At 36.9% G+C, this 14,698-nt stretch overlaps 1 protein-coding gene across 1 annotated transcript in view; it reads left to right on the top strand.

Moving 5' to 3' along the window:
- Positions 1-14,299, top strand: part of MICU2 (mitochondrial calcium uptake 2) — a 134,207-nt gene extending 119,908 nt beyond the window's left edge. Inside the window, exons 10-12 of the mRNA XM_014837139.3 lie at positions 11,421-11,529; positions 11,980-12,137; positions 13,710-14,299. Of these exons, the coding sequence (XP_014692625.3) occupies positions 11,421-11,529; positions 11,980-12,137; positions 13,710-13,814 (372 nt within the window). The 3' untranslated portion in view covers positions 13,815-14,299. The remainder of the gene's footprint in view (positions 1-11,420; positions 11,530-11,979; positions 12,138-13,709) is intronic.
- The last annotated feature ends 399 nt before the right edge of the window (positions 14,300-14,698 follow it).

The raw sequence follows: 14,698 nt of genomic DNA, 5'->3' as shown, positions 1-14,698 counted from the left end.
GTTCGCCGGTGCAGACATGGCACCGCTTGGCATGCCATGCTGTGGTAGGCGTCCCACATATAAAGTAGAGAAAGATGGGCATGGATGTTAGCTCAGGGCCAGGCTTCCTCAGCAAAAAGAGGAGGACTGGCAGTAGTTAGCTCAGGGTTAATCTTCCTCAAAAAACAAAAAACAGGCTTAGTGCAGGGATGGAAGACAATACTCAAAGCTAATGGCAAAAAAAAGAAAGCAGGTGTTGCCATCCTTATATCAGACAAAGTAGACTTCAAGGTAATCAAGGCAAAGAGGGACAAACAGGGGCATTGTATAATGACAAAAGAAGCATTCCCCCAAGAGGACATAACACTCATATTTATATATGCACCTAATACAGGAGGACCAAAGTACATAAAGCAACTATTAACAGATCTAAAAGGAGGAATTAACAGCAACACAATAATAGTAGGAGACCTCAGCACCCCACTTCCATTAATGGATAGATCATCCAGACAGAAAGTCAACAAGAAAATAGTGGATTTAAGGGGAAAACTAGACCAGATGGACTTAATAGTTATCTGTAGGACACTCCATCCAAAAACAACAGAATACGCATTCTTCTAAAGTGCACATGAAACGTTCTCAAAAATATACCGTATATTGGGAAACAAGGCAAGCCCCAATAAATTTAAGAAGATTTAAATCATATCAAGCATCTTTTCTGACCATAATGCTATGAAGTTAGAAAATAACTACAAGAAAAAAGCAGGGAAAATGACAAAGATGTGAAGACTAAACAACATGCTATTGAACAAGCAATGGACCAATGAAAAAATTAAAGGAGAAATCAAAAAAATCTGGAGACAAATGAAAATAGACCATACCAACCCATATGGAATGCAGCAAAAGCAATACTGAGAGAGGTATTCATAGCAATGCAGGCCTACCTTAACAAACAAGAAAAATTTCAAATAAGCAATCTGCAACTACTTCTAACAGAACTAGAAAAAGAAGAACGAACAAAGCCCAAAGTCAGCAGGAGAGAAATAATAAAAATCAGAGCAGAAATAAATGAAATTGAAACCAAGAAAACAATAGAAATGATCAATGAAACTAAGAGCTGGTTCTTTGAGAAGATATGCAAAATTGACAAACCCTTAGCCAGACTCACTAAGAAAACGAGAGAAGGCTCAAATAAATAGTCAGAAATCAAAGAGGAGAAATTATAATGGATACCACAGAATACCATAGTATTCTCTTATAAGAGAATACTATGAAAAACTACATACCAACAAATTGGACAATCTAGAAGAAAGGGATAAATTCTTAAACTCATACAACCCCCAAAACTGAATCAAGAAGAAATAGAGAATCTGAATAGACCAATCACAAGTAAAGAGATTGAAATGGTAATCATAAACCTCCCAAAAAATAAAAGTCCAGGACAAGATGGTTTCCCTGGAGAATTCTACCAAACATTCAAAGAAGATTGAATACCTATCCTTCTCAAACTGTTCCAAAAAATTGAAGAACATGGAACACTTCCTAACACATTCTACAAGACCAACCTCACCCTGATCCCAAAGCCAGAAAAGGGCAACACAAAGAAGGAAAATTACAAGCCAGTATCGCTGATGAGCATAAATGCAAAAATCCTCAACAAAGTATTGGCATACCAAATACAGCAATACATTAAAAGGATTGTACACCATGATCAAGGGGGCTTTATACCAGGGACTCAGGGATGGTTCAACATCCACAAATCAATCAAAGTGATACACCACATAAAGAAAATGAAAAGTAAAAATCACATGATCATCTCCCTAAATACAGAGAAAGCATTTGACAAGATCCAGCATCCGTTTATGATAAGAACTCTCAATAACAGGGGTATAGAAGGAAATTACCTCAACATGAAAAAGGCCGTATATGACAGACCCACAGCCAACTTCATACTCAACAGGGAAAAACTGAAAGCCATCCCTCTGAGAACAGGAACAAGACAAGGGTGCCCACTCTCACCACTCTTATTCAACATAGTACTAGAGGTTTGGGCCAGAGCAATTAGGCAAGAAAAAGAAAAAAAAAGCTATCCAGATTGGCAAAGGAGCAGTGAAACTTGCACTGTTTGCAGACAACATGATTCTATATATAGAAAACCCTAAAGGACCCATCAGAAAACTATTAGAAATAATCAACAACTACAGCAAATTTTCAGGGTACAAAAGCAACTTTCAAAAATCAGTTGCATTTCAATACTCCGATAATGAACTAACAGAGAACTCAAGAATACAGTCCCATTTACAGTCACAACAAAAAGAATAAAATATCTAGAAATAAATTTAAACAAGGAGGTAAAAGACCTATACAATGAAAACTGTAAGACATTGAAAAAAAAATTGATGATGACATAAAGAATTGGAATGATATTCCATGTACATGGATGGGAAGAATAAACATAGTTAAAATGTCATATTACCTAAAGCAATCTACAGATTCAGTGGAATCCCAATCAGAATCCCAGTGACATTCTTCACAGAAATAGAACAAAAAATCCTGAAATTTATATGGGGCAACAAAAGACCCCAAAGAGCTAAAGCAATCCTGGGAAAAAAGAACAAAACTAGAGGTGTCACAATCCCTGACTTCAAAATATGCTACCAAGGTATAGTAATCAAAACAGCATAGTATTGGTACAAAAACAGACACACAGATCAATAGAATAGAATTGAAAGCCCAGAAATAAAACCACACATCTGTGGACAGCTGATCTTTGACAAAGGCACCAAGAACACACAAGACAGAAAAGAAAGTCTCTTCAGTAAATTGTGTTGGGAAAACTGGACAGCCATCTGCAAAAGAATGAAGGTAGAGCATTATCCTTCTCCATACACAAAAATTAACTTAAAATGGATTAAAGACTTGAAGGTAAGATGTGAAACCATAAAACTCCTAGAAGAAAATATAGGCAGTACACTCTTTGACATTGGTGTTAGAGAATCTTTTCAAATACCATGTCTGTCTACTCAGACAAGGGAAACAAAAGAAAAAATAAGCAAGTGGGACTTCATCAAACTAAAGAGCTTCTGCAAGGCAAAGTAAACCACGAGCAAAACAAAAAGACAACCCACCAACTGGGAGAAAATATTTGCAAATCATGTATCTGACAAGGGATTAATCTCCAAAATATATAAAGAACTCAACTCAACAACAAAAAATGAAACAACCCAATCAAAAAATGGGCAGAGGATATGAACAGACATTTTTCCAAAGAAGGTATACAGATGCCCCACAGGCACATGAAAAGATTCTCAACATCACTAATCATCAGGGAAATGCAGATCAAAACTACACTAAGATATCACCTTACACCTGTTAGAATGGCTGTAATCACCAAGACAAAAAATAGCAAATGTTGGAGAGGATGTGGAGAAAAGGGAACCCTCATCCACTGCTGGTGGGAATGCAAACTGGTGCAGCCACTATGGAAAACAGTGTAGAGATTTCTCAAAAAATTAAAAATAGGAATACCAGATAACCCAGCAATCCTACTACTGGGTATTTATCCAAGGAACTTGAAATCAACAATTCAAAGAGACTTATGCACCCCTATGCTCACTGCAGCATTATATTCACAATAGCCAGGACATGGAAGTAATCCAAGTGCCCATCAACTGATGATTGGATAAGGAAGATGTAGTGTACCTATATACAATGGAATACTACTCAGCAATAAAAAAAGATAAAATCGTCCCATTTGCAACAACATGGATGTACCTTGAGGGTTTTATGTTAAGCAAAGTAAGCCAGACAGAGAAAGACAAACACCACGTGATTTCACTCATATGTAAAACCAGAGAGAAAGGGGGCTGGGGGGTGAGCATAAGGGGTAAAGGGGCTCATTTATATAGTGACTGACAAATAATAATGTACAACTGAAATTTCACAATGTTATAAATTTCTATAACCTCAGTAAAATAAATTAGAAAAAAAAAGAGGATTGGCAACAGATGTTAGCTCGGGGCAAATCTTCCTCAGCAAAAAGAAAAAAAGGTCCACCCGGTAGCTGCTTTGAGATCATGATTTAGAGAAATGGCCATTCTCTTATTTGTATTGATAAGATCTGTCATTAAGAGAAAAAAGCAAGATGTAAAAATGTATGAAGAAGATACTCCCTCTGTGTAAAACAAGGGTGAGTAGATGTGTGTGTGTGCTTTTATATCAGTAGAACATTTGTGGAAGGGTACACAAGGAATTGATAACAGTGCTTTACCTCTGGGTAAGGGAGCTGGAGGTCAAAAGAGAAAAGACTTTCCATTTTTTATTCATTGTACTGTTAGAATTTTTTTTACCATGTGTATGTATTACTTCTTCAAAAACTTAAAATTTTAAAAATAAAAGTTCCATAAATTCACAAAAGCTGAAAGCAGTGAAATTTGAATAAGACCACACATTCAAGAGGTATGATCCTGAAGGTTCCTACAAAGAGAAACTACTTCAGGCAGGGAAGAATTTACTTTAAAATTAAGAATTTTCACACTTTGTTTACTTTTTCAGTGGAAAAACTAGGGTTTTTTTTTTACTTTTTGCTGGTTTTTTTTTCTTGTTGAGTTCATAATAGTTTACATCAATGTGAGATTTCAGTTATACATTATTTCTTGACTGTCACCACATAAGTGCTCTCCTTCACCCCCTGTGCCTACCCCCACCCCCTTCCCCTGGTAACCACTGAGCTGTTTTCTTTGTCCGTGTGTTTGTTCATATTCCACGAATGAGTGAAATCATCTGGTGTTTGTCTTTCTCAGTCTGGCATATTTTGCTTAACATGATTCCTTAAGGTCCTTCCATGTTGTTGCAAATAGGATAAATTTGTCCTTTTTTATGGCTGAGTAGTATTCCGTTGTATATATATATACCACATCTTCTTTATTCAGTCATCAGTTGACGGGCACTTGGATTGTGTCCAAGTCTTGGCTATTGTGAATAGTGCTGCAATGAACATAGGGGTGCATATCTTACTTTGGATTGTCGATTTCAAGTTGTTTGGGTAGATACCCACTAGTGGTATAGCTGGGTCATAAGGTAATTCTGTTTTTAGCTTTTTGAGAAATCTCCATATTGTTTTCCATAGTGGCTGCACCAGTTTGCATTCCCACCAGCAGTGGATGAATGTTCCCTTTTCTCCACATCCTCTCCAACATTTGTTATTTTTAGTCTTAGTGATTATAGACATTTTAACAGGCGTAAGGTGATATCCTAGTGTAGTTTTGATTTTCATTTCCCTGATGACTAGTGATGTTGAACATCTTCTCATGTGCCTGTTGGCCATCTGTATATCTTCTTTGGAAAAATGTCTGTTCATATCCTCTGCCCATTTTTTGATCAGGCTGTTTGTTTTTTTATTGTTCAGTTGTGTGAGTTCCTTATATATTATGAAGATTAACGCCTTGTCAGATATATGATTTGCAAATATTTTCTGCCAATTGGTGAGTTGTCTCTTTGTTTTGAACCTAGTTTCTATTACCTTGCAGAAGCTCTTTAGTCTGATGAACTCCCACTTGTTTAGTTTTTCTTTTGTTTCTCTTGTCTGAGAAGACATGGTATTCTAAAAGATCCTTTTTAGTTCAGTGTCAAAGGGTGTACTACCTATATTATCTTCCAAGACTTTTATGGTTTCAGGACTTATCTTCAAGTCTTTGATCCATTTGAGTTTATTTTTGTGTATGAAGGTAGATACTGGTCTACCTTCATTCTTTTGCCTGTGGCTGCCTCGTTTTCCCAACACCATTTATTGAAGAAACTGTCTTTTCTGCATTGTATGTTCTTGGCTCCTTTGTTGAAGATTGGCTGTCCGTAGATGTGTGGTTTTATTTCTGGGCTTTCAGTTCAGTTCCATTGACCTGTGTGCCTGTTTTTGTACCAGTACCATGCTGTTTTGATCACTATGGCTTTGTAGTACATTTTGAAGTCAGGGATTGTGATACCTCCAGCTTTGTTCTTTTTTCTCGGGATTGCCTTAGCAATTCGGGGTCTTTGGTTGCCCCATATGAGTTTTAGGATTCTTTGTTCTATTTCCATGACAAATGTCATCAGGATTCTGATTGGGATTGCATTGAATCTGTAGATTGCTTTGGGTAGTATGGACATTTTAACTATGGTTATTCTTCTAATCATGTGCATGGAATCTCTTTCCATCCCTTTATGTCGTTATCAATTTCTTTCAGTAATGTCTTATAGTTTTCATTGTGTAAGTCCTTCACCTCCTTGGTTAAATTTATTCCTTGGTACTTTATTCTTTTAGTTGCAATTGTAAATGGAATTGTATTCTTGAGTTCTCTTTCTGTAAGTTCATTATTAGATTATAGAAAAGCAACTGATTTTTATAAGTTGATTTTGTACCCTGCAACTTTACTGTTGTTGTTAATTATTTCTATTAGTTTTCCAATGGATTCTTTGGGTTTTTCTATATATAACATTATGTCGTCTGCAAACAGCAAGAGTTTCACTTCTTCACTCCCTATTTGGATTCCTTTTATTCCTTTCTCTTACCTAGTTGCTCTGGCCAAAACCTCCAGTACTATGTTGAATAAGAGTGGTGATAGTGGGCATCCTTGTCTTGTTCCTGTTCTCAAAGGGATGGCGTTCAGTTTTTGCCCTTTGAGTATGATGTTGGCTGTGAGTTTGTCATATATGGCCTTTATTATGTTGAGGTAGTTCCCTTCCATCCCCATTTTGTTAAGAGTTTTTATCATAAATGGCTGTTGGATCTTGTCACATGCTTTCTCTGCATCTATTGAGATGATCATGTGGTTTTTATTCCTCAATTTGTTGATGTGGTGTATCACGTTGATTGATTTGCAGATATTGAGCCATCCATGTGTCCCTGGTTTGAATCCCACTTGGTCATGATGTATGATCCTTTTGATGAATTGCTGAATTTGGGTTGCCAAAATTTTATTGAGAATTTTTGCATCTATGTTCATCAGCTATGTTGGCCTGTAGTTCTCTTTTTTCATGCTGTCCTTGTCAGGTTTGGTATAAGCATGATGTTGGCTTTGTAGAATGTGTTACAAAGTGTTCCATCTCCCTAATTTTTTGGAATAGCTTGAAAAGGATAGGTATTAAATCCTCTCTGAAAGTTTGATAGAATTCCCCAGGAAAGCCATCTGGTCCTTGGGTTTTATTCTTTGGGATGCTTTTGATGGCTGTTTCAATCTCTTTCCTTGTGATTGGTCTGTTCAAATTGTGTGCTTCTTCTTGAGTGAGCTTTGGGAGATCGTAGGAGTCCAAGCATTTATCCATTTCCTCTAGGTTATCCATTTTGCTGGCATGTAGTTTTTCGTAGTATTCTCTTATAATCTGTTGTATTTCTGTGGAGTCTGTTGTTATTTCTCCTCTTTCATTTCTGTTTTTCTTTATTTGAGCTTTCTCTCTTTTTTCTTTGTAAGTCTGGCTTGGGGTTTGTCAATTTTATTTATTTTCTCAAAGAACCAGCTCTTTGTTTCATTGATCCTTTCTACTGCCTTTTTTGTTTCAATAGCATCTATTTCTGCTCTGATTTTTATTATTTCTCTCCTTCTGCTGACTTTGGGCTTTGTTTGTTCTTCTTTCTCTAATTCAGTTAGGTGTAGTTTAAGATTGCTTACTTGGGGTTTTTCTTCTTTGTTAAGATGTGCCTGAATTGCGATGAATTTCCCTCTTAATACAGCTTTTGCTGCATCCCATATGAGTTGGTATGGCATGTTATCCTTCTCATTTGTCTCCACGTATTTTTTTATTTCTTCCTTAATTTCTTCAATGATCCATTGCTTGTTCAATAGCATATTGTTTAGTCTCCACATCTTTGTGCCTTTCTCAGCTTTTTTCTTGTAATTAATTTCTAGCTTTATAGCATTATGATCAGAGAAGATGCTTGTTATTATTTCAATTTTTTCAAATTTGTGGAGACTTGCCTTGTTTCCCAACATATGGTCTATCCTTGAGAATGTTCCATGCACACCTTAGAAGAATGTGTATTCTGCTGTTTTTGGATGGAGTGTTCTATATATGTCTATTAAGTCCAATTGTTTTAGCTTTTTGTTTAGCTCCACTGTTTCTTTGTTGATTTTCTGTCTGGATGATCTGTCCGTTGATGTGAGTGGGGTGTTGAGGTCCCCTACTGTTATTGTGTTATTTTTGATATCTTCTTTTAGGTTTGTTAATATTTGCTTTATGAACTTTGTGCTCCTGTGTTGGGTGCATAGATATTTATAAGCATTATTTCTTCTGGATGAAGTGTCCCTTTGATCGTTATATATTGCCCCTCTTTGTCTCTCTTTACCTGCCTTATCTTGAAATCTATTTTGTCTAAGTATTGCGACACCTGCTTTCTTTTGTTTGCTATTAGCTTGGAGGATTGTCTTCCACCCCCCTTCACTCTGAGCCTGTGTTTGTCCTTGGAGCTGAGGTGTGTTTCCTGGAGGCAACAAATTGTTGGACCTTGTTCTTTAATCCATTTTGTCACTCTGTGTCTTTTTATTGGAGAGTTCAATCCGTTTACATTGAGGGTGAGTATTGATGCATGAGGGCTTAATGCTTTCATTCTGTTGCTCGTTTTCCGATTTTCCTGCATTTCCTTTGTTTCTCGTTCTGTGTGTTTTAGCCTACCCATTGACTTCTGCAATTTCTTATGCTGGGTTTCTTAGCTTTTTCCTTATTTATGTTTTGTGTCTCTGTTCTGTGTTTTAGTTTAGTGGCTACCCTGAAGTTTGTATTCAGAATCTCGTGGATAACATAGTGCATTTTCTGGTAGCCTCTTATGTCCTTAGCCTAAACTGATTCAGTCCCTTTCCTCCTCCCCTCCTAAGTTATTTATTTTCATCTCTTATTCCAACTTGTGTTGTGAGTTTGTGGTTAGAGTGATAAGATTGTCTTTGTTTTTGGTGATTTCCTTCCCTTTATCCTAATACCATAGTTGAATATTTGCTATCCTATTATGATTCTATTTGTCTCCCTACTCTGTGTTTTGTGACCCCTTTCTCCCATTTTTTCTTTTTTCATGTATGAGGGCCTTCTTGAGGATTTCTTGTAGGGGGGGGGTCTTGTGGCTTCAACGTCCCCTAGCTTTTGTTTGTCTGGAAAAGATTTAGAAGGATATTTTTGCCAGGTAGCGTATTCTTGGCTCAAGATTTTTATCCTTTAAAGTTTTGAATATGTCATTCCAATCTCTTCTAGCTTGTGAGGTTTCTGTAGAGAAATCCGCTGAAAGTCTAAGTGTTCCTTTATAGGTTATTTTCTTGTGCCTTGCTGCCCTGAGTATTCTTTCTTTGTCCTTCATTTTTGCCATTTTTACTACTATACACCTTGCAGTAGGTCTTTTTACATTGACAAATCTCAGAGATCTGAAAGCTTCTTCTACACACATTTCTCTCTCAATCCCTAGATTTGGGAGGTTCTCTGCTGTTAGTTCATTGAGCACACTTTCAGCTCCATTTTCCTTTTCCACACCCTTGGGAATACCGATGATTCTTAAGTTGCATTTTTATCATTGAGTCAGCTATTTCTCGGAGATTTTCTTCAGTTTTTTTAATCTTAGTGCTCTTTCTTCCTCTGTCTGGAGCCATTCAACCTGTCTATCTTCAGTTATGCTAATTTGCTCCTCTGTGGTGTCTACACGGGCATTCATGGGATCTGTATTCTGTTTTATCTGATCCATTGTATTTTTCATCTCTAGTATTTGTGATTGATTCTTCTTTATAGTTTCAATCTCTTTTGTGAAATAACTCCAGAACTCGTTGACTTGTTTCTCCATATTTCCCTTTACCTCATTGAGTTTTTTGATGATAGCTATTCTGAATTCATTCTCACTTAGTTTATCTATTTCCAAGTCCTCAGGACATAATTCTGTGTTTTTATTGTTTTCCTTCTGGTCTGGAGCTTTTATGAATTGCTGGATGGTAAAGGAATGGTTTTTATGCAGTGATATTATTCGGTTGCAGTTACAGCCTGTCACCACTAGATGGGAGTCGAGCACAGCACTTTCTGAGCCCTTCGCCTTCAGCTGCCATGCTGGCGCACAGCGCAGTTTGTGGGAGGAGGGGCACTTTCTCTCCCACGCAGACCTGGATTCCAATCAGCTCTGGCTCTCTGGTTTTTTGGGGCCCTGGCTTGCTGGGCTTACCCCATGTGAAAGCTTTCCCCCGTTAGAGAGTTTCCACTGCACAAGTCTGTGGGAGTCCTGGATGATCATGCGGATGCCCGGCCCCTCCCCTGCTCCTTCCCTCACGCGTGGCAGTGATCCCAGTCTCTAGGGGAGGGAACGAAGTTCTCTCTTACCCCGTTCCAGCTCCTCCGAGGCAGACTCCAGCTTCTCCACCCTCGTTTGGCTGATGTGGGTCTCGGATGATTTCTGTGCTATTAGCATTTTTTTGTTGGAATGTGTTGCTCCTTTTGGTTGTATTTTGGAGGGGAGAGAGTCCCCGGCGAGCTCACTCCACCATGACACTGATGTCACCTCCACTCTTGATCTGCTTGTTTTGTTTTTAAGTGCATAGGTTTTGAAGTCAGATGGACCAAGGATCAAATCCTGATTGTTCCGTTTAGTAGAGCTTCACCACATTACTCAATCCCTAAGGCTCAGAGGGGCCAAGACCACACCCACAGTAAATGGCAGAACTGGGGTTTTAGCATAGGTCCAACCAACTCCACAAGCCAGTACTCTTCCTCTGTGCTGTGTCCACTGACCAAACAAAGTAGAAAACTAAGGACTCGACAGGAGGTATTAGTCTTCTCAAGATGCCGTAACAAGATAGAACAGCCTGGGTGGCATAGACAACAAATTTTTTTTTTAATTTATTTTCTCACAATTCTGAAGGTTAGAAGTCCAAGATCAAGGTGCCAACAGGGCTGATTTCTGGTGAGATGTCTCCTCCCAGCTCGCAGACCACCGTCTTCTTGCTGTGTACCCTTGTGGCCTTTTCTCTGTGCTCACAGCAGAATGAGAGAGCTCTTGGGTGGGTCTTCCTCTTCTTATCCAGACACCAGTCCTGTCGGATTAGGGCCCCGCCCTTATGGCCTCATTTAGCCTTAATTACCTCCCCAAGGCCTTATCTCCAAACACAGTTGCATTGAGGATTAGGGCCTCAACATGGGAATTTTAAGGACACAATTCAGTCTCTAACACAGGGCCACCTCAAGTCTTGCGCTGCACAACTCCGGGAGACCCCATTCACACAGGGTGCCGTCTGCACAGTCCAACCAGTGGCCCTGCCAGGTAATTCTTAGAGTTCTCCTAATCTTGAAAATCTCTAATTCTATTCTGCATCTCAAACTTTTTAATAGACTTACTTAGAAAGATATATGTTCATAAGCTTTATGATGGAAAAGAGGGCTCACACTTAGATTCATAAGATTATTTTAATGTATTTACAAGATTGTAAAAAAACTCACTTTTGTTCTTTTATTAGAGCATTACTTTGGATGAGTTCAAGTCATTTTGTCATTTTACGACCCATTTGGAAGACTTTGCTATTGCCATGCAAATGTTTAGTTTAGCGCATCGCCCTGTCAGACTAGGTAAGTTATATGAATTATTTATCATCTGTAAACAATATCACTCTATTCCTCAACTAGATAATACCAATCAAGGAGCCCATTATCAGTAAAACAATTCATTGGCCTTTTAATTAATTCAATTGTTATTCTAGATGTGCAACACCAACTGTTATGTTTAACAATTACTTTATTTGCTTTTACTTTCTTATTTTTCCCTAGAAAAGAAGAAAATATTTAAATATTTGTGTTAAAACACTGATTAGATTAAAATAGGCTACTTATATTGTGATTACTTTCATTACATTTCTCAGCCAAATTTATTATTTGAATACAGTCTTGGTGAGTATTATGTTTTTGCTTCCCAGATAATGAGTATTTAGATTTGTTTTTCTCAAATAGTGAAAATTTAGATTAATTCCACTTAGACTCTCTCGCATGGTTGTCCAGTTGTTTTGTTTTCTTTCTTTTCAGCGGAGTTTAAGAGAGCTGTAAAAGTAGCAACAGGACAGGAGCTCTCGAACAACATTTTGGACACTGTCTTCAAGATCTTTGATTTGGATGGTGATGAATGTCTTAGTCATGGAGAGTTTCTTGGGGTGTTAAAAAACAGGATGCATCGAGGCTTATGGGTAACAGATTTTGAGTTTTTAAATAACTGCATGTTTACATGTAATTAAATGAATGACATTAAACCTAGAATTTGAACAAATGTGTAGTCCTAAATGTAGTTTTCATCAAAAACTCATGAAAAAAAGTTATCTTTTTATAAAGAGATTGCAAACCTTAATTTAACACTGAACTATCTCCTACAGATGAGATGTAACATTTTTCTTTTTAAATCTGAATCTAATCAGAAACCACTATTCAGATATCATAGCCTAGAATTTTACTTTGGGCTCTGTAGTTAGACACACCTAGATTCAAATTCCACCCTATCACTTATTAACTGCCGAATCTTGCAAAGCCACTTAATTTTTCTGAGCCTCAGATTCCTCATCTGCACAATGAAGAAACCAATAGAATCTACCAGAAAGAATTAGTAGGAGAATTAGGTGTAAAATACTTAACATAGTGGCTGAGACATTTGAACTAAATATTAGGTATCATCATTATTCACTCAAATTAACATGTTGGTCTATAACTGTGGGACAAACCAAACTCAACATTTTGTTTAGAACCTGCTAGAAGCACTCTCATGAAAACAGTCTTCAGGTTGAAAACAAGGCTCCAAAGAGAACTACATCAGTAGGTGGTTAGGCCAGAAGAAGGGAGAAGGACGAGAGGATATGGTGGGCTCAGAAAAACAAAGCTGTTTATTTGCAACTTAGAAAAGCAAATTCATTTTCCTGCTACAAACGTATTTTATGAAAAATAAACAAATATGATTTCCATTAGTAAACATGTTTTACAAGCTTTATAGCCATCTAACACCTCATAGTTAATAATCATATTCCTGGATATTAAACCAACTTTTGCAGTTAACAATTTAACATACCCAGGAGCCTCTTTGTCATTTCTCAAAAAACATTAAAGAGAAGTGCTGTAAAGCAAAGATAGGACAAAGAACGTATGTATAATCTAAAATAGACTTTAGCTTCCATTAGGTGGATTTCCAGCAATACTGTGCTCCTGTGGTCACCAGGATCCAAATATTTTCTCCCCTTTACTTTCTCATTTAGTTGAGAGGAATAATTACCACACAGCGCTCTTAATTCACAAAGCACTATGTGAATTATTTCTTTTCTTTCTTAAAAAGAAATTGTAACCTATAGTCTCTTTCTTTTTAATTTTAGCCAAGATTAAATCAAAGCTTTAGGCTTATAATTTTTATTCCACATAGCTAAATAAAGTACACTAGAAAAAGGGAAATATTATAAAATAAAAACATTATGAAATAATTACATTTTGAGAGCAGCATATGAAAGCAGATTCCACGAAGTCTTCAGTGTCTTCTGAGGGAGGAACATCCATTCATGTACAGTCTGCCTCCATCCCTTGGTTACCCTGAGGAGATTCTGACGTCACTCTCACTTTTTACCTTTTACCCTTATTTTACGGTTCAGTCTCAGTCATCTTTTACGACATAATCCACCTCAGATACTTTTGGGAGGAATGTGGGAAGTAAATAGTAGCAAAGTACACATGAAGTCATGTTTAACCTCAAAGAGAATGACCTGTTAATTTTTACTTTTGGTTAACAGGTACCACAACAACTAAGTATACAAGAATACTGGAAATGTGTGAAAAAAGAAAGCATTAAAGGAGTAAAAGAAGTCTGGAAACAAGCTGGAAAAGGTCTTTTTTAGAAAAAGATAATATGGGGATTATATTGCTCCAAATTGAGAATTTGGGATTTTTTTAAGTACTGGATGTTTATCCTTTTGAGTCTTCATTGATTTCCTTTGTAATAATGAAGATGCCTTGTATTTGCTTTTGGATTCTGTCAGAAGACCTAGGATTGAAGTAATGCTTTGTACTTTGCTAAGATGGAAAACCTAGTTATTCACTGATTTCTTAGACACAGTAGCACAGCATGCTCTCTGGAAGGGTCAACAAGTACTTACAGAAAGAAATTATTGATACACAAGGCCTGGGTTGATTCTACAAGTCCTGATGTTCCTAATAGGACAAATTAAGTTTAAAACATTTCTGGTTTTCTCATTATCTTATATCTGATAAATTTCTTGTATATTTTATTTCAGTTACCTACCTATATATTATCTTAAAAATAACATGTAAATTTCAATATCCTATCTGGAAATAGAATAAAGTATTTATAAAGGTTCAAAAATTGCTGAGATGTGTTTTATTTACACACGTTTTTTAAAACTACATTTTTTTAAATGTAAATACTCTCATCTCTTGCCAGCCTCATTAGTTTATATTCTTAAAACTAGTGTAATTGGGAGAATCTTGGTCACAAGATCAGGGTCTCATTCCCATATATTGGATTGTGGGTAAGTGTTTAAAATGGCACTAGAAATTAATTGGCATTAGATGGTATTATGGTATTATGAAATGGCGTTTTTTAAACATGGTAAATAAAAATTATTTTTAAAACATGCCTCTGAAGAATATTTAGAATATTTAAAACATGTTGCGCTCCCTGGATAAATGGCTGATTCTAAGACTTGTGCAGGGAAAGTACGAGATGAGCCTGGAACATCTTGTGCCCAGAGGTAAGGAAGTA

Source organism: Equus asinus, chromosome 11 (assembly GCF_041296235.1).
Source record: "Equus asinus isolate D_3611 breed Donkey chromosome 11, EquAss-T2T_v2, whole genome shotgun sequence".
NCBI classification, from domain to species: Eukaryota; Metazoa; Chordata; class Mammalia; order Perissodactyla; family Equidae; genus Equus; species Equus asinus.
This window is presented reverse-complemented; position numbering and strand designations above follow the sequence as displayed.